Genomic DNA, 23056 nt, shown 5'->3' on the forward strand with positions numbered 1-23056 from the left:
CCTAATCTGTAAATCAAGCATGATATACATTTTGTGTAGCAGCTACATAGTTAACATCATATAGTTCACCAGCTCCAATGGGATCTTTAATAGGCAAATGCTTAACAATGATAACAGGCTAATGTTTCATTTACATTTATTCAAAAGAACCATACGGCGTGATTAACATATAACAAAAGGCAGTATTTTAAATGTAGACTAAGGTAGCAAGATGTTCCCTGTAATAGGAGATTGTATATTGGAAACTTGACTTTTAAATTTTTTGTCTGTTTCTGTTTTCTCTGATTTCTCATAAGAGAGTTCTCTGGTTTCCACACTGTTAGCCTTATACCTGCGGAAGATAATATTGCCTTATCCTTTCGATTTGTCGTGTTTTGTGCCATTTTATGCTGTGTAAGCACCACATCAAATCGCAAGCACTAAAGCCAAACCTTTTTTTAGCTAAATGCAATTCTGTTTTATACAGTACATAACCTTAACAGTTGAATTGAACTTGATATTGAGCCAGATAAGTGATTATTTTTGGCCTCAAAATATGGACCGTTTTATAGGTCTTCAACTTCCGGTTTGTGTTTTGGCTAGTGTCTAATAATATAACTATTTATATTGTATTTGATGTGTTTAAATTAATTTATATTATTATTTTATTGTGTAATAATTGTATTCATTAAACGATTTGTTGAATGTTCATTTTATTAAATAAACATTTTGTTGATGGGGTCTTGTAGTTTGGTCATATTTAAAGAAACCGTATGGTACATTGACATCTAGCAATTGAGCTTGGTATCGGAGTCTAAATTCAAAATATTGGAGAGACAAGTTTAGCCAAGTCAAGTTTCTTCTCGGTTTCTTTTGCTTTTTATCTGAAAGAATCTACAGGCACTGTATTGTTTTTAAATGTGTTCCGGAAGTTAAGTTCATATCAAAAGTGCATATGCGTAGTAACGTTTGTTTATGTTGTTAAGATGAAAACGTCTATAGTAACAGAATCACAAAATTATTAGAGATCAGTTTAGAATTTAACATAATTCTGAAACTATATTTTAGTTTCTTGCATATGCAGGGCCCAGTCACAGGGCCACTCCACCACTGGAAGTGGAGTTTTTAAGAAAATAATGATTGTGACCTATATGGAGTTCACAGATTATAAAATACTTGATGTTTGATGCCTTTCTGCTTTGCACTGCAATTGCGTTAATAAACTTTTTATGTCCACTCTCCATATTTGTCTGTTGCACAAAATCATTTAAATTTTGAGCCATTTTTAACCAGATAGCTATACTTTAAAGATGTTCATATTTTTAAATTCATACGGTCCTTTACACTCTTTAGAAAATTAAACATAGTTTGATCATAGTAAAAATATAGTTTGTTTTGACAAACCAATTAACAAAACCATAAATCTACCATGGTTAAATCCTGGTTAGTGAGACTATCGTGCCAGGTTGCCTAATACTGTTTACTATGATCATTTGAACTACACTGTGATCGTTTGCAATTTTAAAATACACACAGGTATTAGTATATTATATATGACCCATATTTATTATATTAAGTGACAAAAAATATGTACAATAAAAATAGAACTAAATGGGTTGTCCAGGCAAAAGTCAGTATTCAGGGAGACGTCCCTGTGAATAATAGCCTACTGTATGTTCACGCTCAAATACTCCTCTTTTTTAATCGATCATTATTGTTAATATCAGTCGGGGTTTAGAAAGGTAACCAAAACATCATTAAGAACAACATGGAAAAAGTGTTTCAAAGTGTTGACGTTGAAAAAAATGGACAAGCCTATTGCACAACCAGGAGATGGCGTAGTTTCCCACACCATAGCAACATTAACACTTTTATTTTGAAATCTGCAAATGAAAGGGTCGTCCTTACTGTATCCTGGTTCATTGGGCTCGAAGCAGTTGTAGCGGGTGTCGAAGGTATCAGGACCGGGAGCTCGGTTCTGTCGTTGTGGAGGGCCAGAGATGGCCGAGTATAGTCAAACGGGTATATTAACAGCCTTGCTGCTGTTTACTGTGGTCACAGTTAAAGACATCTATGTGGGTCGAAGCAGCATGACTCAACAGGACAGCACAGGCCCCGACCGCTTTCTGGAGCCCGACATACAAACACAGAAACAAAAACCCAAACTCTACACAGGTCCGGTTCTCAAGTTCCAGTTCTGGTGAGAGAGAGAGAGAGCTAGTACTGTGTTGTTGGTTGGTTGAAATCGATTGGTTTAGTTTAAATCCTTTACGCTAAGGCGCGGCTCGACTGGGATTATTTCAATGACTGTAACAGATATAGACACACCATGTTAATACGGTGGTGAACAGCCTCAGAATACTCAATGGTCTTTCTGTAAAAATGGATCATATAAAAAAAGAATCCTTTTTGTAGGTTGTAGGTGACAATTTACATTGCTGTTTGGATAGGACAGTCTTTGGTAACCCATTACTACAATTAACTCTCTTTGTTTCATAGTATTTCCTGAGGGTACAGTAAGGTGTTCCAGGAGTACTCCCAGGCCATCAACCAGCTGTACCCGGACATCAGAATAGAGAGAGAGAATTACCCTCCCAAACCTATCAACAAGTGAGTCTTCTCTACAAAGGGTTACGGAATCGGTGCCCGTTTACGAACGCACACCAACGGTAGAACTTCTATGTGTAATCCTAGTCCTGTTTTCTCCAGATACCTTGGAAATTTTATCTCCTACTTGAAACTGCTTGCCATCGCCTTGATTGTGACCGGACAAAATCCTTTCCAGATGTTTGGAATGAACACGCCAAGATTATGGTCATGGGGTCAAGAGAATAAGGTAATGTTTGTGTCCCTTTCATTAAACGTAAACTGCTGTTGAACGGAACAGACTTGAGCGGTTAATATGACCAAGCAGGTTTTGTGGAATGTGTGCCATTCAGCGCTACTGATGTTGGTTACAATACCTTGCTAAAAAAAAACAGACATTTCTATAGGGCAAAAATAAGTCCACACTAGGCTTTAAAATCAATAAAAATGAGCCATTCGTTTGCTCGTGCACTTGTATATTTAACAAAAATGTAATGTGACACATTACAGAAATGCACGAGAAATAATGGCTTTGGAATCATTGACTTTAAACCTGTCGCCATGCCTTTTTCATTTGTCAAATCTAAACTTAGCATTCAAGGTGTAGATGTTTTTAGCTAATGGCAAAAAATTGTCCTATTCTCACACAATGTTTTGTAATATAGTGCATTAAATAAAATTACTTTTTGCTGACGTAATGGAAACATAATTACTTTCAACCACATTGGCGTATCACACATTTTCGAAATCAAGCCTAGTCTACAATCATACGTAAATCTGTCCACATTTTCATTTAGCAGGAAGTGTGTTTTAACCTGGGAAAGTGTTTTCACATTTGTTGGGTCTGTATTGCAGATATTCTCGTGTCTTATGGCCTTCTTCCTCAGTAACATGTTGGAGACCCATTTCCTCTCCACCGGAGCTTTTGAAGTCTCATTGAATGGTAATATGTTTTGGATGAACACTTCTCTGAGAGAAATAAAGCTTGCTTAAAAGTATATGAACCATATTTGTGTAACAGCAATTTCACCCTTTCTCTATTTTAGATGTACCTATTTGGTCCAAATTGCAAGCAGGATATGTGCCCAACATTCAGGAGCTTTTCCAAATCTTGGATAACCACCTTAAAATGAATCAGGTCGACAACCTGAACTTTCCATCGCCGTAGTGCAGTTGTTGTTGCCGAGAGACAAGTGAGTTGTACCTTTGCACTGGCATCAGTGGTTATCATAACATGCACCATAATTTTCTGGTCAGACATGGCTGGTACATTCAGCATTCTCTCACGAATGTGATGAACTCTTTTTTTTTATAAATGACAAAATGCATAATTAAATGGTTCTCAATCCTGGTTCTTGGGATCCTCAGCACTGCTTTCATAGGTCTTCCTATTCAAATCATAAGGTCAATTGAAAAAACTAGATAAGAAATTAGGGTAACACTTCAGTATATTCTACATATTGGCTGTATAGTAGTACTTATAAAGCACACATTCTGCATGTCCATGTTCTACATCCCTAATCCTACCCAATGCCTAAACCTAACAACTACCTTACTAACTATGAATAAGCAACAAATTAAGAGTTTATTGTAGAAAAAGTCGTAGTTAATGGTTTGTTAAAAGTGAGAATTGCCCCCTATACTGAAGTGTGACCAAAATGAGACCTTGAACCGGGATTCAAACGAGCGCTCTTCACATCACGTCATCTATAATTCAACACAATGCCAGAATATAATATCACTTTCTCTTCCTCAGGTCACCGGAGCTGTTTCTCTGGTCAGTGGGACTGTGGAATGTGGCATAATGAAGGCCTGTGCTGAAAACACCCGCTGTTGGTACAGGCTGGATGCTCAGCCACCACACACACGTTCCCCTGGATCAGCGTCAAACACCTCTGGATCGAACTAGATCTCTTTGGAACACCAAGCTACTTGCATCCACAGTATGAGAATCCTGAAATCACTTTATATGTTAGTAAATGTTGAAGTTGGCTGCATATTCAGGTGTTTATTTTAGTCTGTGAATTTGGTCAGGGATTATATTTTCTGTTTGTAAAAGAGCTTTCAGTTTAAATTGTATGGGATATTACATCTTTCTCAAGGGCAAGTGCGATCCGTTTATTTACATTCATGTCTTAAAATGACAAATTATTATTTGTTTGCACAGGTGTAGAAGTGTACTGTACTTGGGGTATCTGACTTTTTAAATGAGCTGCAGAAACGTGCAGTTTGGTTAGAAGGAGAGAAATCTTTTGTTTATGCTTGAAATTGTAAATATTCTTTTAGTAACAGCAGGTTTGCCATTACACGTTGGGAATTTGAAGTATATATCTTCCTGTCTTCTGATGAACTCTTAAGACTGTTTGTTGAAATTAAGGTTAAAGCACTGCCAGAATAATCTGTTGAATCATCTGAACTATTCAGAATGAGTGTCTGGGTTGTGCAGTTGTGATTGTTGCAATGTCAGAAGATGTGAATGACTATTCCTAAAACTATTTGGAATTATATTCTATTTTTCGAGCTCCCTTCATACCAATGTGGCCGTTAAAATGCACTCCTTATGTTTTAGTGTTGTTTGTAACAAAAGTGATGATTAATTGTAATTAAGTTAGATTGGTGGAAGAACTTTGACCATGTTTCACAGTGATGCAAAATAAAGATTTTAAAAAGCAAATTGTCATTGTTATTTTTCAATTTAAAGATATGATTATATAATATTTTGTATTAACATTAAGGTACTGCCTTTATTTATCTTGTCTCAACCCCTGGTTTAAGTGTACTTAAATGAGAAAAGGTTTTACATTTATATATATCTGAAGCATATCAAATGATTAAACGCATCCAGAATAAAAGTTTGTGTTTACATAATATATGTCTGTGTACTTGGCATTTTAATTTAGTATTAATGAACACATAAACATACATGTATTTAATATATAAAAGTTTATTAATTTATCATTTTCCTTAAATATGCATTTGTGTATGTGTTTATAAATACAAAATATATTTGCACGGTACGGCAATAAATCATGTAAATGCAAACTTTGATTCTGAATGTGATTAATGGTTTGACAGCCCTAATCGAAAGATTACACGCAACTCTATCTTTGTCAGTCTTCATTATTACTGTACCATTTTTTACATGTATATATAAAGCTATTGCATTTTATTATAAAGCGATTCCATGCTGTGTGTTATGGTTCAGTTGATCTCAACTCCAGTACTGAAGATAACACAGAACGGTTAATATCTCACTTTGCCAAAAAGCTAACATTCTTTATTCATAATTGAGACTCATAAAACGTGCAGTGTCTCCTTTGAGGACAATATGGAAGAATTGCCAAGAGCTTCAGTCCAAAGCCCTTGAATGATATAGGCTACCTGTGTGGATGGATGTGAAGTTTGATTCGGCTTAAAGTTCTGCACCAGACTCATTTGACCAAAGCCAAACTTAAACTGTTTCCTGAAATAGAGAACTAAAGACGCTTTTGTCTTATATTGACCGCGTCCAGTAATTCTTTAGATGCCCGAAACTGTCATCATGATTGTGTTTTTCAAGTTTATTGTATTAAATAATAAAGAGAACAAAAACAACTGCCTGACGTGTTCATTTACTATTACGTTGATTTTATATGTTATACACAAATTTAAAGCACTACTGTCTATCATTGCACGATTTTGAATGGATTGTTCCATGGGTCGGCAACCTTTGCGACCAAAAGAAACATTTTGGGCCATCTCCCAAATGTGTCTGGAGCCGCAAAATATTTGTAACCTTTAAATTACTATAACACACGTTGACGCATGTAAGGTAGTAGTTATCCAGTGGCACCACAAGGTGGCAATATAGTGCGATTTTTATTGTATTTCGATATTTAGCTATTTATACATTTTTGTCCCTGGCAAATAAGTGGGGGTGTTGCAATAGAAAATTGCAACACGTTGTTGCACGCGCTGCTTTAATTCGACTTCATCTTTTTTTCTGTGAACTTTTGTTTTGGCTTTTGTTTTTTCGGCGTTTGACGAACAGCCATTAGAAACCGCCTAGCGCCTACTCTCCGCATACGGACATCACGAGTAAACTATGAGAGTTCGAGCGCGCTGGGATTTAAACTACGCTGATTTAAGATCTGGAAGGTTTGGTTAAAGACGAAAAACGTACCAAGCAGAATGTTTTCTCACCATTTAATTTCTAACACGCATACAGTGTTCGGCGCTGTCTCACATCTGTCAAAGCATAAAAACGAGCTGCTCTCTGCGTGTTTTTTTCTGTCATCTCCGGTCGCGCTCATATGTACATTGCACGCACGTATTTCGTCTATTCCAAATCGGGGTAAATGCGTAAGCTTTATCGGATATTTCGAAGGCACAAACAGGGCCTTATAAAGACCGCAATGAGCCGAAGCAGGGGGTCAGAAGAGTCACATGCGTCTGGAGAGCCACGGGTGGCCGACCCCTGGATTATTCAGTCTCCGCTCCTGTAGGTGTCGCTGTGGTACTGAACCGTTCTTCTTCTGCTCTTCATTTGGGTTTGAAGCTTATCTAATGCCGACAGCCGGATAGTGTTGAGTATGTTTCCGGATATTTCTTTGATTTTAAATGAAGTGTTGATCGAGTGTATGTTGGGATTAATGTGGGGTTGTTTATTCATTAAACCAACCAGGAATCAAGCAAGCCAACAGTCTGATACCTCACTGTTCGATGGGATACTTCTTTAGGTTGATAGCAAGCTAGCTACGATTTGCAGCACTAACAAAACTACATTCACTTGATTTTTATAACTTGTATTTCATATTTGTGTCGACATTTTTATAATTAGTCGATAAGATAACAACACTTAACTGTTTACTGCTTATTTACAATAATGCAAGCCAAGTTACATTGTGTTCGGTCTAGCAAGCTAACGTTACTGTTCAGACATTAAGGCATTTATATGTGTATATGGTTTTAATAGAATATTGTATCCGAATGAATAATAATACATGTTTGTTTTTCAATATGCCTCAACGTCGAGAAGGTGTCCGGTTGCTGAGTGACATTTCAAATCTCAACGTCACTGTGTTCAGGTGTGTGTGCGCGCCAGCTGGATTCGCGATCCTTATCTAATCGAGGATCGTCATGAGTAATACTGTGAGTATCACATGACCAGGCACGTGATTTATATTGATTACGTTTAAAGCATGGCAGCTTGTTGTCTGGATGTTCTCCTGCGACTGGCTGCTTCACTTACACAATAACAGTAATCGTGCTCCTGCACTATCGTAAGCACTGGTGCCTTCTGTTCTCAGATACAGAGGAAAAGACGAACAGCTTCAACTTCACGCTCCAGACGCAACAACAGCAAGAGGAGCCACAATCAGGTGTCCGTGATGGAAACCATCGACGTGCTTGAAAATGAAAGAACAAACAGTAAGTTTGGTGCCTAAGTTTCAGTTTAGGGGTCTGAACAGTACTCATTTAGTTGCATACCCATGAAAAAGCAAACTAGGAACCCTTCGAATAGCCAAAGTACTTTTTACCATCTTACAATTGCAAGCGATTTGAACGGTTTTAGATTATACGCCATCACTTTCTCTTTTACTTTCTTTTCTAAGGTGAAGATGTGGTGGATTTAACATGTGAAGGGTTGGAACCTGCGGTTGTCGACCTTACCAATAATGATTCTATTGTGGTGAGTTCCGAGTTCATGAACGTTTGTTTTTCATTTTGATGTTGCCTTTTTCTACTGTACGATGGAATGCCTTTTAATGTCTCCTCTTTCTGTTTTCTCATTGGCTTGTGGGAGAAAGGTTGTGGAAGATGGTAATGTATCATCCTTTTTCTTCCATTTATTAAAGGAATACTTCAAACAAGAAAGAAAATGTCCTCATGTTTTACTCACCCTCCATGCGTCCTGACTGAATATGACTTTCTTCTTGAAGAATAATGCAGTCGAAGTGATAATACCACGTATAATTTTTTTCCAAGTTGTACAAGGGGGATACATTTTTTGAAGCTCCAAAAAGTGCATCCATCGTTCAAAGAACTTCTCGTCACGGCTCGGTGGTCTTAACAGGGGTCTTCTGAAGCGAATCCATGCATCCGTTTAAGAGAAATATCCATATTGACAGCATTATTGACATTATGGTCTAACTTCCATTTTCCCTCGTCTGCGCGTGAACCTGAGACTTGTTTTTCCAGAAAACGACACAGCTTGTCGAACGCAGCTTTTTTCGTTTTGTTCAAATAGGATGCCGTCCTCTCTGTGCAGGGGTTTACGTCACCATCATTTGCTCGAAAAACAAACCTCTGTTTTATGTGCGGCAGAGGGATAATGGAAGCTAGACATTAATCTTAATAGTGCTGTTAATCTGAATATTGCTTTTAAACAAATGAACCAATTTGCTTCAGAAGGCTTTTGTTAAGGCCACAGAGCTGTTCTTTGGATGCACTTTTTGGAGCTTCAAGAAGTTGCCCCCCCATTCACTCCCATTCTACAGCTTGGAAGTAAAAGGATACGTGGTAATATAACTCTGCAGTATTCTTCAAGAAGAAGAAGGTTATATGTAGTTAGGATGCCTTAAGGGTGAGTAAATGGGGAAATGTTGTTTCTTGCCTGAACTATCCCCTATAATGTAAACAAAATAATTAGTAGGATGTCTTGTAATAAAGTGTCTGCTAAATGAAATGTAAATATATTCCACATTATAAATTGGAAGAGTATTCCAGGTTGATGGCAGACTGTAATGACAATGTTTTGTAATGGAATGAATCCTGTAGCTGTTTTATTGGTACTTTATTTAATATAGCCCATAAAAGACTAGTTTAGTCTTACAACTTATAGTTAATATAAATGCACCTTGCTTATGTTTTTGCATCTTAAATCTGCCATTGCCACTAATGATTCTTGCTGAATTGTGTGTAAATTGTTTGTGTTGCAGGTGTGCAAAATCTGCGTGCCCAGGGCACAGAAAGTTATGTACTTAGCAGTGATGAAGAGGGAGAGTCCAGTTTAAGACTCAGTCCAGGCTTACTCTCCTCTCTACAAGCCAGCTCCCAAGCCAGGTGCACACACCAGACCTATTACAGGATGTTCATAAGGTTTTTAGGTCCATCGGTTGGCAGTTTACGCAAATTGACATTGCTGCAAAGTTTGAACTAAACATATTTTCTTATGATATTCCAAATTGCATGTAAAGAGGATTGTCCAAATTATAAACGGTCAGCTTGAAGTTTATGTACGTATTATGTTTACCTTTAGATGATCTTGATTTATATATTACATGTGTTCGTAGGTCTACACCAGGGGCAGTTAGCTGTCCTGTTTGCATGGACGCCTATTCAGAGGTAAGTTCATATGTGCCTGTTTCTTCAGTGTGCTTATGATCATAAACAAGCTGGAAGTGTTCCAACTAGGGCCAGATAGATTTTTCCTCTCTTTTAAAATAAAGAAGTTAAAATTTTCCTTGTTATTGTAAGATTTTTTTTATTTAAGTACAACATGGAAAGGGAAAAACCATTGCTAGTCAATAAATGTACCATTCCCACAGTATGAAAACCTCTTGTTTACACAAACAAATAGATTTACATAAAACATGTTGAGGTGCTACACCGCTTATGTTCATCCCCATGATGGTGGATCAGACTCTCATGCAATGCTAAACTGGGATCTCCAAATTTCAAGCAATTTCATGAGGCCTTTTCTTTTGCTTTGTTGTATGTCTTTACTGAGAAGAATAAACAGCTTTGCGACATGTAACATGAGGGATAATGGAATGGTGACTTAAAAATGAGATGTAGGATTGTGGGAATGGGACCTTTGTTGAATATTGGGAATTGAGAAAATCAAGTTGTGTGCCAGCGAAGGACTTATTAAAGGATGTTGATCCGTGTCCTGCTTGGATATGAGCAGGTCTTCTATAATATTAAATTTATTTAAACATCTGTTATTACTTCTGTGCTTTTGAATATGATGTGAGCTCTTATTCTCATTTTCAGATTATTGACAGCGGGCGGCTCATGGTTTCCACAAAATGCGGTCACCTCTTCTGCAGTCTGTGCATACGTGACTCTCTCAGTAGAGCTCACAGCTGTCCCACTTGTAGAAAGAAACTCACAAATAAACAGTATCACCCTATATATATCTAATGGTAAGAAATAAACCATGAGGCAGTCATTGAAACCAGCATACATTTAAAATAAATCCACTCGTCTCTTACAAAGTTCTGCTGCACTCTCCCATGAAGCTCCCATGAAGTTGCATATGGCATGCGATACTGGTTTCCTCATGTTTTATGCATTCAGGCAAAAACAATATTTGTCAAATTAGCACAAAAATGGCACCTTGTCCTGCAAAACAATATTTTTAATTTGTGAATGTGTTTTGGAGTAAACAAGTATGAATCGATACTGATGTGTGTGAGGACTTTGCTGATAATACTTATTTTTGTTTGGGGTTTTTTGGTTACTCTGCTGCCCAGTTTGGATGTACTGAGCTAAGTAGTTATAGTGTCAGTTTTAAATAGAAAATGAATGACCAACCATCACAAAAATAAAAATATGAATCTGTTATTGTTTAATAAAATGTGTGAGCTTTCTGTGATGTTCGGGATAAAATGCAGATTCAACTGGGGGGGAAAAATGTATCCCCCTCTACACATTAATTTGTATAGCTTAAGTGCCAACCGTATTGGCTTTTGTTATTATTACTCATGGTTAACATGTGATTTATCTTTATGACATTGGCATCGATATACACAGGTTCTTGATTGACCATCAAGCATACTGTTGTTTCAAGGATGTCGATTGTCACATTCTGTCCTTGGGAAAGTGATTCTACACAAAGGGACACTTGAAGAAAGCATTTGAATTTGCTGCAGTGGTCAGATATTTGAATGGTAACCAATTCTAAGAACAGAAAGATGGTTTGCCAATTATACATGTAAATGTTTGTATATAGTTTCATGTATAAAGCATTTGTAATTTAAATGTTGGTAGTGTAAAGAGCATTGGTTTTGTTTTAATAAATGTTTTGATCACTGATTGCAATTTGCGTAATTTTTCAGTTTTATAGCTATACGTTAGAATGCAATTTAACATTAGAGCTATTTTGGTTTGTACCAAGAATCACCACTAGATGGAAGTGTAATCATGAAAAACGATTTGATCAACAGCGCTTTGAAGGCATCTGGGACTTCTGCACAGTAGATTTTGTAACTAACAGCAATACTACGTACATAAGTTTGAGCCTGTAACCTCGTTTTTGGATGAATGTGGAGTTTATGATGTAATAATGCATGATCAACTTTCATAGATTACAGCATGCTGTTCTCAATAGCATTGGAGTAGCACCGTAAAATATGTTTCACCAAGTAATATGTTTTACCGAATAATAATGATAGTTGCTTTTCCCTTTATCTCCCCATATATCATATGTGTGTACAAGATAACGTGAAAACCATCAAGATTAATGTTCAACATTTACCAATATGCAGTTACGGTGATCGGTGATCGGTGATGGGGAAGCCATGTGTGAGATGTTTTTTCAGCTGTCTCTGAGCTTTGTTTACTGAAGGTGTCTCGGTTAAGACGTTATTGTTTGCAGGGCTCTAATCTAGTTCTAGTCTAATGCTAACTGGTTTGATTGAAGTTATTTGATAAACTTCAGATTTTTTCATAGCCTATCGTTGTTTTAGGTGTCATTTGTTCTTCATGTCACTTTCCCATTAGAGTTGTGTTTCTCTGTTTAATAGATGGCCGTGATAAAAGTATTTATAATATGTAATAAGTGACATATATATTTAATAAAACTAAACTCATTATGATAATTCATTGTGAAATGTGTGCGTTAAATAATAAAAGTGAAAAGACTGACTGTGATTGGTCTAAAGTTGGCCGTAGGGTTGGACCAACTCGCACTCCTCAGTGTGTGTGTATGTGTGCTCGCTGTGTCTGAACGACGAAATATTTAGCTAACGGTATTTCTTTAACACGTCGACTTCACGCCTTCAAAAAACATTTGTCCGGTGTGTTCTGTTGTTTGAAGACTCCTGGGAGATAAACTTGATGTATTTTGGACTCGACGGCAGTGCCGGACTGTGCGCACGATTTGGACTGTCATCTCGTGAAGTTACTTCGATGAGCGCGTGTACTAAAAGCGTCGCGCAAAAATAGATGACGTCAGAGAGTTTGCGCGTACAGTCGCGTGTGATCAGAATTTGGTTTTCGCGCAAAATATTTTCGGATGTAGCGCTGGGTGTAAACAGGCACGAATTGTGTGAAGTGTTCTAGACAGATGTAAGCATGATATTTCATCTATCGGTCGCGAGGAACAACTTCATAAACTTTCTCTGCTGTTGGTAAGTCTTGCACGTGTGACTTTCGTTATTTTATTGCGAGGTGTATGCTTTGAAATTATTCTCCAACGGCATATGCACATTTGCTGCTTTCCGTGAATTGTATCTCCAGTCATGTAATTTAAAATAAGCTGTGCTTTTATTGTTTTAATTCGCATGCATACATTATGGCGACCTTTCACAATGATTCTAAAAACCCGGTTTTATTTTTCTTATAGATCGAAGAACCAGAAAACCTTTGTAAACATCATGGAAATCATTTGGATTGCTTTGTTGATTTTTGATATTATTTTTATAACGGACTGTGCTAGAGGTGAGTGAATGAAGTTTTGTCCTTAACTGTGTGAAAAGACACAAAAATGATAAGCTGGTGCCATTGCTCACCTTTTAAAACACTAAACGAATACCTCACCATTTGAGTGTTTTTATTTGTATTAACAATACACAATAATTAATGTAGTCAATATTGCCAATATTTTTAGACTAAACATTGATTTGATAAATTCAGTTATGTTGCAGTCACATGTCATGCGTACATTTCAGTATGCTCAGGATTTTCTTGTAAAGAAACGGTAACAAAAGTTATACGTACCAACAGTTTACTTTACACCAAGCCTTTTTATGTTTCACATATCTGCTTATAAATGTGTTTCAGATATTTCCAAATTCTGTAACCTGTCACAAACATTAAAACAATTTGCAAGAATGTTCTATGCATTTGTGGAACATCCCAAAAAAAATCTGCTTCTGTTTTAAGATTTTTCAATATCCATGTGACATTTACAAACTATGCGATGCTTAGTTTCAGTCAGTGCTTTTGTTGATTTGAACAATGTATTTTCTTCTGTCTAGTGCAGTGTAAAGTAACCGGTTTTAAGGTTGTTGTTCTATTGTGCGTTTGTAGTTGAACAAAAAATGCAATGTATGAAACGTCATGTTTACTTGACTCACCCTAATTCAAAATGTATTATTTAAAGGACATTTCAAATAATCTATTACAAAAGAAGGACTGAAACCTTCTAATTCAGTCCGTCTCTTTTATTTGCCGAGTTGAAATTCAATCAGCCTTTAACCTGTCCATTGAATCAGAGCTTGAGACTTTCTCGCATTGTTTGCTGAGTGCAGTCCTCCCACGTTCGCTGTTCTCCGGTCTTCCTTTTGGACTGAAACTAACCATCATTTCCATTCAGTACGGGCTGAATGGGGGCCGCCGATGGGCAGATAGTACAGCTCACTGACTCCACTCCATCAGGGCTGCATATGAAGCGTGATGGAGTCTCCCTTCTGTGTTAGCGTACACCTCAGACTCAACAGCCTGTCACCGGAGCTGGCGCGAGACAGAAAGAGAGAGAGAGGGAGGCTGAGCGACTTCTGTGCAGATTTCATCTGTGAGGGGCCCTGAACAATGTGGCATTCACGGTCACATAGCCCTGGCCTTCAAGGAGACGCTTGGCCAAAAGTAAACAGAAATGCAGAAAGCAATGTGATTAGATTAGGCAATTATGTTTGTTTGCTCTGCAATAGCTAAGGTGTGCCTCCCAAGCCTGAGCATTCTGGAGATTTGCGTTTGCAAGCACAGACGATTTGCCGCCTCGATCGTATCGAGGGGCTCGAAATTGCGGGTATGGTTGATGTTGCGCGTTTTACTGGTCAGTCAAAGGAAGATTGTTCAAGATGGTAGTAGTATTATCTTGAAGATCAGAAGATCATTTTCGAAGTTTGAACGTAGAGATTGCGTAGTAGCAAGTTTGTTATTTTGGTTCAAAGAACATCCCTTTAAAGGGGCACACTGAAAGACAAAGCAATGGGAAATGAGGAGACTATAAGATATATAAAGTTCCCCCGTAAAAAGTTGGTGTCTTACCACGCTGCATTATTTTAACTTTGTCCTTGGGTACTCAACGGTCTGACAAAAGAGTTTTGTACCACACTGTGTAACAATGTATCAAGCAGCGCTATCTTCCTCAAGGCCAGTAAGTCAACATTAAACCACATTCATAATCATTTTGCCTGAAGTAAGCTGAGCTGAGTAGAAATATAGATGTATAAAATTTTATAATAATAGTAAATATAATAACAATGAATAAATAAACTGATTTTATTTATAGGGAATTTATAAAATGTCTAATATATTGTAATGTGACAACATGGGGATGTTTACATTCAGTAGAAAATTGCAGATATTTTTTTTTCTTTGTAGTTATATCATCTCAAAGGAAAAGTTCATCTCAAAATCAAAATTGTGTTTTTTTTATGTCATCCACATGACATTGAACATGTTTCAAGACCTCCCGGAACAAAAAATAAATATATTTTAGTTGACATCCAAGAGATTTCCAGGCCTTCTCATAGACATCATGGTTATAGTTGTTGTCAAGGTCCAGAAAAGCACTAAAGACATCGTTACTTTAATGATTTTAATTGTTATATTCTCCCCTGTCTTGTCAATCTATGGTGCACGTTCACGAGAGCACTTTCGACGCATGCGCTTTCGGTGGGGGCAGACTGACAACTCAGAAGCGCAACTCTCCGTATAAGCTGATCTTCGCAACATGTCTAACGATTTCGATAATGAGGAAGACTTGCACTTTTTTGCCCAAACCGAATCCGATGCGTTGAAGTGCTCTCGTGAACGTGCACCATAGACTGACAAGATAGAGGAGAATATATTGATTAAAATCATTATTTTGGTTTGTTTTTGCAATTTAAAGTATTGTGGTCACTTAAAAAAAAATCAGTTGAGTCACTATGAGCGGATGGACCAATTTATCGATGTCTTTAGTACTTTTCTGGACCATGACAACTATCTACGATACAATGATGTCTATAAGGAGGCCTGGCAAAACTCTCTGATATCTTTATTTGTGTACAAAAGACGGGTGGGTAAAAAATAAGAGAAATTTGGTTTTGAGATTAACTTTTCCTTAAATTTATCGTTTACATTTGGGATTTTATGTATTTTGTCGACACTTTTATCCAAACAGTGCGTTCAAGATATACATTTTGTTCCCTGGGTTTCCTACCCACCCCCTACCATTTGTGCTACGGGAACACAAAAAAATGGGGTAAATTTTGATGTCAAGATAACTCCCAAGGGTACTTGAATTTCTTGAGTATTAAATAACATAGCTGAAATGAGATCATAATACAAAAAATTTAAAATGTTATTCCAGTGTGTTTTGAACAGTTTTTCTGTAGATTTGAGACTTGTAGCGAAAGGTTCCTCTGTCCTGGCATGAAGGGGGTACATTTCATCAGATGATAAATATTTTCCGTTGTTAACGGAAGTGTGGTATGTTCAACACTGCCAAAGAAAACACTTGAAGTGTGCAGCTTTTGCAATGTTTACGGGTCCAGGCACCCCGACGTAAAATAATTAGCATCCAATTCTGTCAGCTGACCTCTCATTCCAGCTGGCCGGTGTGAATGTTTGGAAATAATGCACATCAGGTCCCATCCAAATCACTTTTGGCCTGTTAGCCAGTAATGCCAGTAGCATATTTTAACAATCCCATGTGGAATTTCAACAATTTGTCCACAGGAAAAACATTAAAGTCTGTAGTTTATTTTTTGCATTGCCCTTTATAGTTTGAATAGATAACATTGTGTGTAAGACACTAGAATATTGTAATGAAATCCCTGAAGCCCTCTTGCCTGCAATTTCCCATTTTCTGCTTTTACAGATATAAATTGAGTTAAACATTATCAGTCAACATGATCTCTCAACTTCAAAACAAAGCCAAACATGTATTTGCGTTTTGTGGAGATTAACAATGCAGAATCTGCTTTTAGTCAAGAATCTTGCTTGCTTGTACAATATGCGGATCTTTTAAAAAATCATTTACAATAACGTGTTGCAGAAGGGGTTTTTGGAACATGTGGCCGTGCGGTTGTGGGGGTCAGGATCTGAAGATGGGCTGAAGTGTTTGTATGCACACACTGATTTGTTTACACTGATGCAGACCACCCTTGCAGCACATGTCTACGTTCACTGAGATGTCAGATCCAAAATCTCAATGGAGCAAACAGTTATATGGCCTGCTTGCAAAATAAACACCCTTATTAAGCTCCGATCTGATGGAAATCAAATCTCCTTCCCCCGAAAAAGCCCCACGAAAACTAAGACTGAACTTTGTCAAATCAAGATCCAAGAAGAGAGCCAGGAGGAGCTACATCTCCCTATTATCTGTTTTCCTATTTCTTATATTATAGTTTATAGGATTATGAATTCCAGGAAATCCTTGATCCTACACCAACTTAATTTATGGGAGAGTTGCTGATTATCTGCTGTCAAACTTCCTCAACTTTTAAGACCCCTGTGCTCTTCATGGTACAGTGTCTTTTACTAGATGAAAGGATGGATAAACAGGAATAGCTCAAATAAGTCATCTGTGACTTGAAAATAACTGGAAACCGTGAAACTCTTTTATGTTGAGGAAGACGCAAGAAAGAATGGCTGTTAAGTTGACCCAATTAAGGTGTTATTGTAAAGTCAAATGGTGTTTACAAAGTGGCGTTTTTTGTGTCACCTACTCCCATTTGTGATACACTGTGAAGAACATTCTTCTGAAAAGGAGGAAGAAAAATTAGGGTAGGAATGAAGACTCCCTTTTGCAGAAAGTTTTAGAAATAGTTCTTTAAGTATAGTCGACTTTGAAAAAGCACATTTAGCTGTAATTGGAAATTAGTTTTTAAAGCTAGCTTTCTGATTATATGATTCCAGTATATTCAAAACGGCAATTTCAGTCTATCGCTAATTTTAATACTGTCAGAAACTGGTTTTGGATATTTGGCATACCTCAGAGACCACTGGAGCATATTGTCATGTTATCCATCACTCATGTCATCTGATTTTGCTCTTAAAAAGGGACCAAAAGGTCTGCAGTCACAGGATGAGTGGCATATGGCAAGTCTTTTGGTGGCTAATAGAGGTTTACAGATCCAGCAGTGCTCTGAGAGGTTGGGGAGGTCCTCTGCTGGCCTTGGCGCCTCACGGTGCCTGGATGCTGGTGCAGGATCTTGTTACTCACTGGGGGAGGTGCTCTTAATGATGGAAGTGTGAAAAGAGGAAAAACAGCCCAATTGGAATTGGGGGTTGTACAAACATTCAGTTAAATGTGTGACTGGGAGCATGAGCCCACTAAGCAGTTGTGCCCAGTATGTAAACTATTCCAGACTGGAATTTGAAATCCAGATTACGGGGGTTTACTAAAAGGTGGCACGTACAAATCAAATGAAAGTAGATGTCAGTCATACATGGCTCTTACATTTCTTGTGCATGGTACAGATGAACTTTACATTTGCTGCGTCCCAGAGCAGTAAATCTGAGCGAGTTAAGCGGTCTGCCAATAGTATGTTGATTGTTGTTGGGAATAGGGCTGGGGACCAAGAAGCATTCCAGGTTTTGAGACATAGCAGAACTGAAAGATTGTCATGACTCTGTTAAATTTAATGGTTCCCAAGTGTATTTTCAACAGCCAATGTGGAGAGAACACAATGCTGAAACACACTAAAATATGAATCAGTGAATCAGAACTTAAAAAAAGTTTACTAAATAGTCTGACGAATATATTTTTACAGTTTTCCATAAATGTATTCCCAAAAGTGCTAAAAGTATCATTATGGAATCATTAATCATCGCCAAAATCATGAAATTCCTCATGCGTCCCATTCTTAGTTTGGAATCAGTCCTGCACGTTCTACATGCTCACTCTCATTTCCCTGTCACAGCATTGGCTGAATAGCTCATTGTTGTGGGCTGGTGGTCTGTGTTTGGCCAGGGTTCTGCAAAAAAGGTCAGAGGTCAGTACTGAGGACCGTGGAGAGGACCAGGTTGGGTCGCATGCCTGACCCTGCACCAGAGGTATTACAATAACATGTCAGTTCTCCCATTCTGTCTGCCCATGCGCCACTTTCCCGAGCACTTCCCGTTTTGCAAATCCGATTCGACTTCTTGGCTTGGCTTGTTCCTTTTCACTGTCTGGGACTGCTCCTGCCCCCATATCCCCAGCTGTTCTTTTGGTTGCATTACAAATGAGATGTTGAAAAGCAATCCTAAAACTGGAGACAGCTCCCCTTGTTTTCTTTGGGATTTAGCATGTCAGTTTGTGTTGGGGCCTGTGCCTCACCAGCAGCTGTGTATATGTCATATGTCAGATGAGGCTCTGATGCTCCCCGTGCAACAGAAGTCCACGCCAGCCTTAAACAATAAAGGTATGCACATGATTGATGGAAGGCATCTCTAACAGTCACACCGTAACACGCAACATGCATCAGCTTCCCGAAAGCGTTTTTGTTTAGCCGATGCGGAGCACTTAACCGTACAACCCGTAAGTCTCTGCTATGTCCGACCTGCTCCAGATATCGACCGCTTCAACAAGCCTGCATGCGATGGCCCCCACATGCCATCTGGCAGTCCTGACTGGAAGAGCTGGCAGTGTCCAGAGCAAAGGGTCATTCACAACACATGTATTTAAATTTTTCGCTCTGCAACACATTTGTTTCACAATTGACTTATAAATATAAAAATAGCTCTTAAGAGGTCAGAATGTATTGACGAGTGTCTACATTTAATATTAAATCAAGTGGCATCTGCACACAAATGTTGATCATTTTTTCCAGCTGGTCCAGTAGTGATTTTTAGTGGATGTATAAGGTCAGTTTCCCTAAAGTTTATGCAAGTGTGCTAGCAGATTAACCACAGGTGTACTTCATCACATTAACTATTAACATTGTTTAACTTATGTTTACCTTTTTTTGGATTTGTTTCTGGTAAAGCCATAGTACCCACAAATAAGTTTAACCACAAATAAAATTTTACTACAATGTCCATAGTTTAATCATGATATTTGTCATATATACTTCACACAAATGGTAATCAATGAGCCAAAAATCGAGATTACTACCCTTAATATAATACAACTATGGACAGCTCTACATCTATTCCACACTCATGACCTTTTGCAATTTGTTTGTAGGGCAATTGGGAATGTAACCTCCTGACCCTCTCAATACCAGGCAACTCTTTGTCCCTGAAATGTCATGACACATCCCTCCCCTGCTGGCATACCCTGTTCAAGGTGAAAGGTTTTCTGTGCCTTAACAATAGCCACAGAGTTGACGGACGCTAAGTGGGATGCCAGGAGGTCTCTTCGCCAGTTTACATTAGTTGTTCCTTTCAGCACTTCCGCTTTTTTCATCTCATGTATGAAATTTCAGGCACGTTTTTTTCTGGTTATTTAGTGAATAGTGTTTTTGTTAGACATTACCTATGTCCAACACCTCATATTTGTCTGCTGAGAAAGACCCTGTGAATCTCAGATGGCTCTTTCAGAGTTTCAGTTGTGAGGTTAAGAATGTTTCAGGAGGTGCTCTCAATTATGAAAACTGACAAATCTCATAAAACTCCCAAAACCAAATAATCTAGGATAAAAAAATTATTCACAAAGGTTTTTTAAAGTTAAGAGTTTCCTCTTAAAACCTATTCTCAATGCTGCTAAGAACAATATTTACTAAGGAATAGAACAAAGTCTAAAGTGTAGAGGAAAGGCAGGGTTGACCTTTTTGCTAAATTAATAACTATACAGAAACTCGCCGATAGGGGATGGGTCTTTGTCAAATATTATGTGTTTATGGGACAGGTCAACCAAAAAATATTTTTCTAATCTGTGTACATTTATTTGTTCTGATGAACACAGAGAAATATATTTGGAAGAATGTTAGCAATGTTCAGGTCTGGGACATCATTGACTACAATAGTAGGAAAAATGTAATGGTAGTTAAAGAACTGAACTGTTTGTTTAGCTAAATTCTTCAAAATATTTCATTTTGTGTTCAACAGAATAAAAAAAGTTCTACTATGGTAAATGATGATGTCCTAAATAATCAAATAGTAAATAATATAACTATAAATTATAATATTTTTATTCCTCATCTGGACCATTAAGAGAAACATCAACAAAGTTAATACTCAAAGTAAATAAAGCATAACTAGGACTCATGGATTAAGTCGCGTGAGCTGTGAAGGAGCTCCTTAAAAGTGCTACTTAAATTTGTATAACTTGCTGTTTATATATTTTATGTTTTTATTTGCCTCTGTTATTTTACCAGTAAAAAAATCAGTTTGACCCAGTAATGGTTATTTTGTGGTGGTTTAAGCAGTTGTGTTTTTTGTAGCAGTGAAAAGCAGAGACAGCTGTTGGGCATGAGATCCACACAGCAGTTGGAATGTGTGAAGTGTGTGACAGATGTGGGAGGAGTTTCGGGTCTTGGGAATGAGAGACGCTGGACCATCAGAGAATTTCACATCAGTTTACCATGCACTCTAGAGTTAATACACTTTAAATAATAGCAGCTGCAGTACAAAATGCTAGTGAGTGCAGAGGAAACCATCCACAAGAGGTCTTCGTGTAGTTTGGTGTTCGCTTGCACCTGTGGAAGTCTTCATCTGCTGCTGGCTGTGAAATGTCTCTCAGCCACTCAAGGGATCAAGTCCGATAAAGTTACCTAGACGTGGATATGGGGGCTCTTTGTAACAGGTGTGGGTGTCGTTTTTTTTCCACCCCAAATCCATTGTCCATTGGAGATTCTACTATATATTGTTATTTGTGTCTAAAGTCTCTGTGTTTTGCCATCTTAATCTAGAAATACATGCATGTCTGTAATGCATTTGTCTTTTTTCATGGTTTTACAATACATGAAAGTTTTATTTGACATGAAACCTAGAGCTGAAACCCATACATAGGGCCTGTTTCTAAAAATATTTAGTAGGATAGCTGATTCACAGCCGGCTCCCATGGGCCTGATCATTTTATTTTGAGCAGGAACAGAACGGACACTAAGGTTGTTCGTGGGGCGGAACCTCTAGCCGAACACACTCATGTGATGGCAGCGGAAAGGAAAATAACCACGCAGTAGATGACAGATCGGCCCACCGCGAGGGTTAAATTCAGGGTGCACTGACAGGTACAAGTGATATGACGACGGATTCATTTGAGACAATATTCCCAGATTGCCGGCCACGTGAGGTTCCCCTTCTGTCAATGAGCACTTTGTCGGGCCTGGCCATGCTTTTAGGGTCAGGGTATTCTTCTCGTGTGGCGCCGCGATGAATGCAGGGCTAAAGCGCTTTACAAGGACAAGCCATCGGGGGATGGGGAGCAGGGGGGCGATTGGCACGAGGAAACTTTAGTGCTACGTTTGTAATTTTATACAGGTACTTCATGTGGGCCCCGTTATGCAAATACTACGAAAGAGTCCTGAACCAAAAACAACATTAGTCTATCCGTGTAGCTTACACTTTTTTTTTCAATCAGAAAATGATACAAAGGCCCTCTATGAACCAATTTTACAGCCCACATTAAGAACACATGTAGTTCTCCGGCTAGCACATGGCTTGAGCATCAACCCAGAGCAACTTCATTCACAGCTGCCATTTTTTGAGTGCAAAAGCTTAAACAGGAATGTTCTGCCACCCCCTTCCATCACACCAACTCTCCAAACAAGCGGAGGGTTGTGTTCACAAAAACCTGATCCATACCTTGGTAGTGGATGTCATTCTTTTTTTACGGGCCAACTATACTCAGGGTGTCTCGTGTACCTGTTTGCACTGGTCAGTTACCCACAGAGCATGTAGATAAAACATTTTCTTATGGAGACCTGCACAGAACAAATTAAGTTAGTCATGGCTGAGACACGGTGTGGAATGTGGGAGGCAGGAGGAACGGGGCACAGACAGACTCCAGAGGGAGCGGCTGGAGACTCCGGCAGAGACCCGGAACAGCAACCTTTCAATGGGGAATGAAGATAGTTTGGGATTGGGAGGGATTTGCCTGCTTGTCTGTGATTTTAGTTTTGGAAACACTTGTTATTTATGATTTAGGATAGGAATCGAGAACAGTCTCCATTAAAAAACACTACTGTTTGCATACTGTTCAGAAGTTTAGGGTCAATTCACTGAAATGTTATCTTTAGTTACTTAAAAAAGAAAAATATAATTGTGCCAACATGCAAAGCAATGAAGGAAAATGCAGCCAAAAGGACCCCAGAATAGACTGGAACTCATTGGAACCTGTTTTAGAGACCGAACACATGGCTCCAAGTTAACAAATATAGAAAGTGGTTACAAACGTTTGCTAATGCAGGTGCTGGTCACCAAT

The 23056-nt window shown here is 38.2% G+C and overlaps 3 protein-coding genes across 8 annotated transcripts in view; all 3 read left to right on the plus strand.

The window, feature by feature from the left end:
* Positions 1 to 1866: 1866 nt before the first annotated feature.
* Positions 1867 to 5239, plus strand: selenot2 (selenoprotein T, 2). The gene is made up of 6 exons (XM_079479740.1): positions 1867 to 2179; positions 2479 to 2589; positions 2689 to 2815; positions 3421 to 3508; positions 3612 to 3758; positions 4322 to 5239. Exons 1-5 carry the CDS (start codon positions 1980 to 1982, stop codon positions 3731 to 3733), a joined length of 648 nt encoding a protein of 215 aa, XP_079335866.1. The 5' UTR covers positions 1867 to 1979; the 3' UTR covers positions 3734 to 3758; positions 4322 to 5239.
* A 1343-nt stretch (positions 5240 to 6582) lies between these two features.
* Positions 6583 to 11584, plus strand: rnf4 (ring finger protein 4). Of its 6 annotated transcripts, none has more exons than XM_079479567.1 (8): positions 7000 to 7134; positions 7583 to 7695; positions 7854 to 7974; positions 8160 to 8236; positions 8355 to 8367; positions 9486 to 9609; positions 9840 to 9891; positions 10543 to 11584. In XM_079479567.1, the coding sequence occupies exons 2-8, from the start codon at positions 7684 to 7686 to the stop codon at positions 10690 to 10692; spliced, it is 549 nt and encodes a 182-aa protein (XP_079335693.1). In that variant the 5' UTR covers positions 7000 to 7134; positions 7583 to 7683; the 3' UTR covers positions 10693 to 11584. The 6 variants fall into 6 exon arrangements, with proteins under 6 accessions (XP_079335695.1, XP_079335693.1, XP_079335698.1 ...); XM_079479568.1 differs by having other exon boundaries at positions 7133 to 7283; XM_079479569.1 differs by lacking the exon at positions 8355 to 8367 and having other exon boundaries at positions 6583 to 7134; positions 8160 to 8240.
* Positions 11585 to 12436: 852 nt separating this feature from the next.
* Positions 12437 to 23056, plus strand: part of fgfrl1a (fibroblast growth factor receptor like 1a) — a 44776-nt gene continuing 34156 nt past the window's right edge. The window contains exons 1-2 of the mRNA XM_079479476.1: positions 12437 to 12902; positions 13118 to 13212. Of these exons, the coding sequence (XP_079335602.1) occupies positions 13149 to 13212 (64 nt within the window). The 5' untranslated portion in view covers positions 12437 to 12902; positions 13118 to 13148. The remainder of the gene's footprint in view (positions 12903 to 13117; positions 13213 to 23056) is intronic.

Source organism: Barbatula barbatula (genome assembly GCF_947034865.1).
Source record: "Barbatula barbatula genome assembly, chromosome: 18".
In the NCBI taxonomy this organism is placed as follows: domain Eukaryota; kingdom Metazoa; phylum Chordata; class Actinopteri; order Cypriniformes; family Nemacheilidae; genus Barbatula; species Barbatula barbatula.

Excerpts from the sequence above, each read along its gene's own strand:
- rnf4 (XM_079479567.1), top strand. Across the intron at positions 9,610-9,839 it reads CAAGCCAGCTCCCAAGCCAG|GTCTACACCAGGGGCAGTTA; the intron begins GTGCACACACCA and ends ATGTGTTCGTAG. Across the intron at positions 9,892-10,542 it reads GCATGGACGCCTATTCAGAG|ATTATTGACAGCGGGCGGCT; the intron begins GTAAGTTCATAT and ends TCTCATTTTCAG.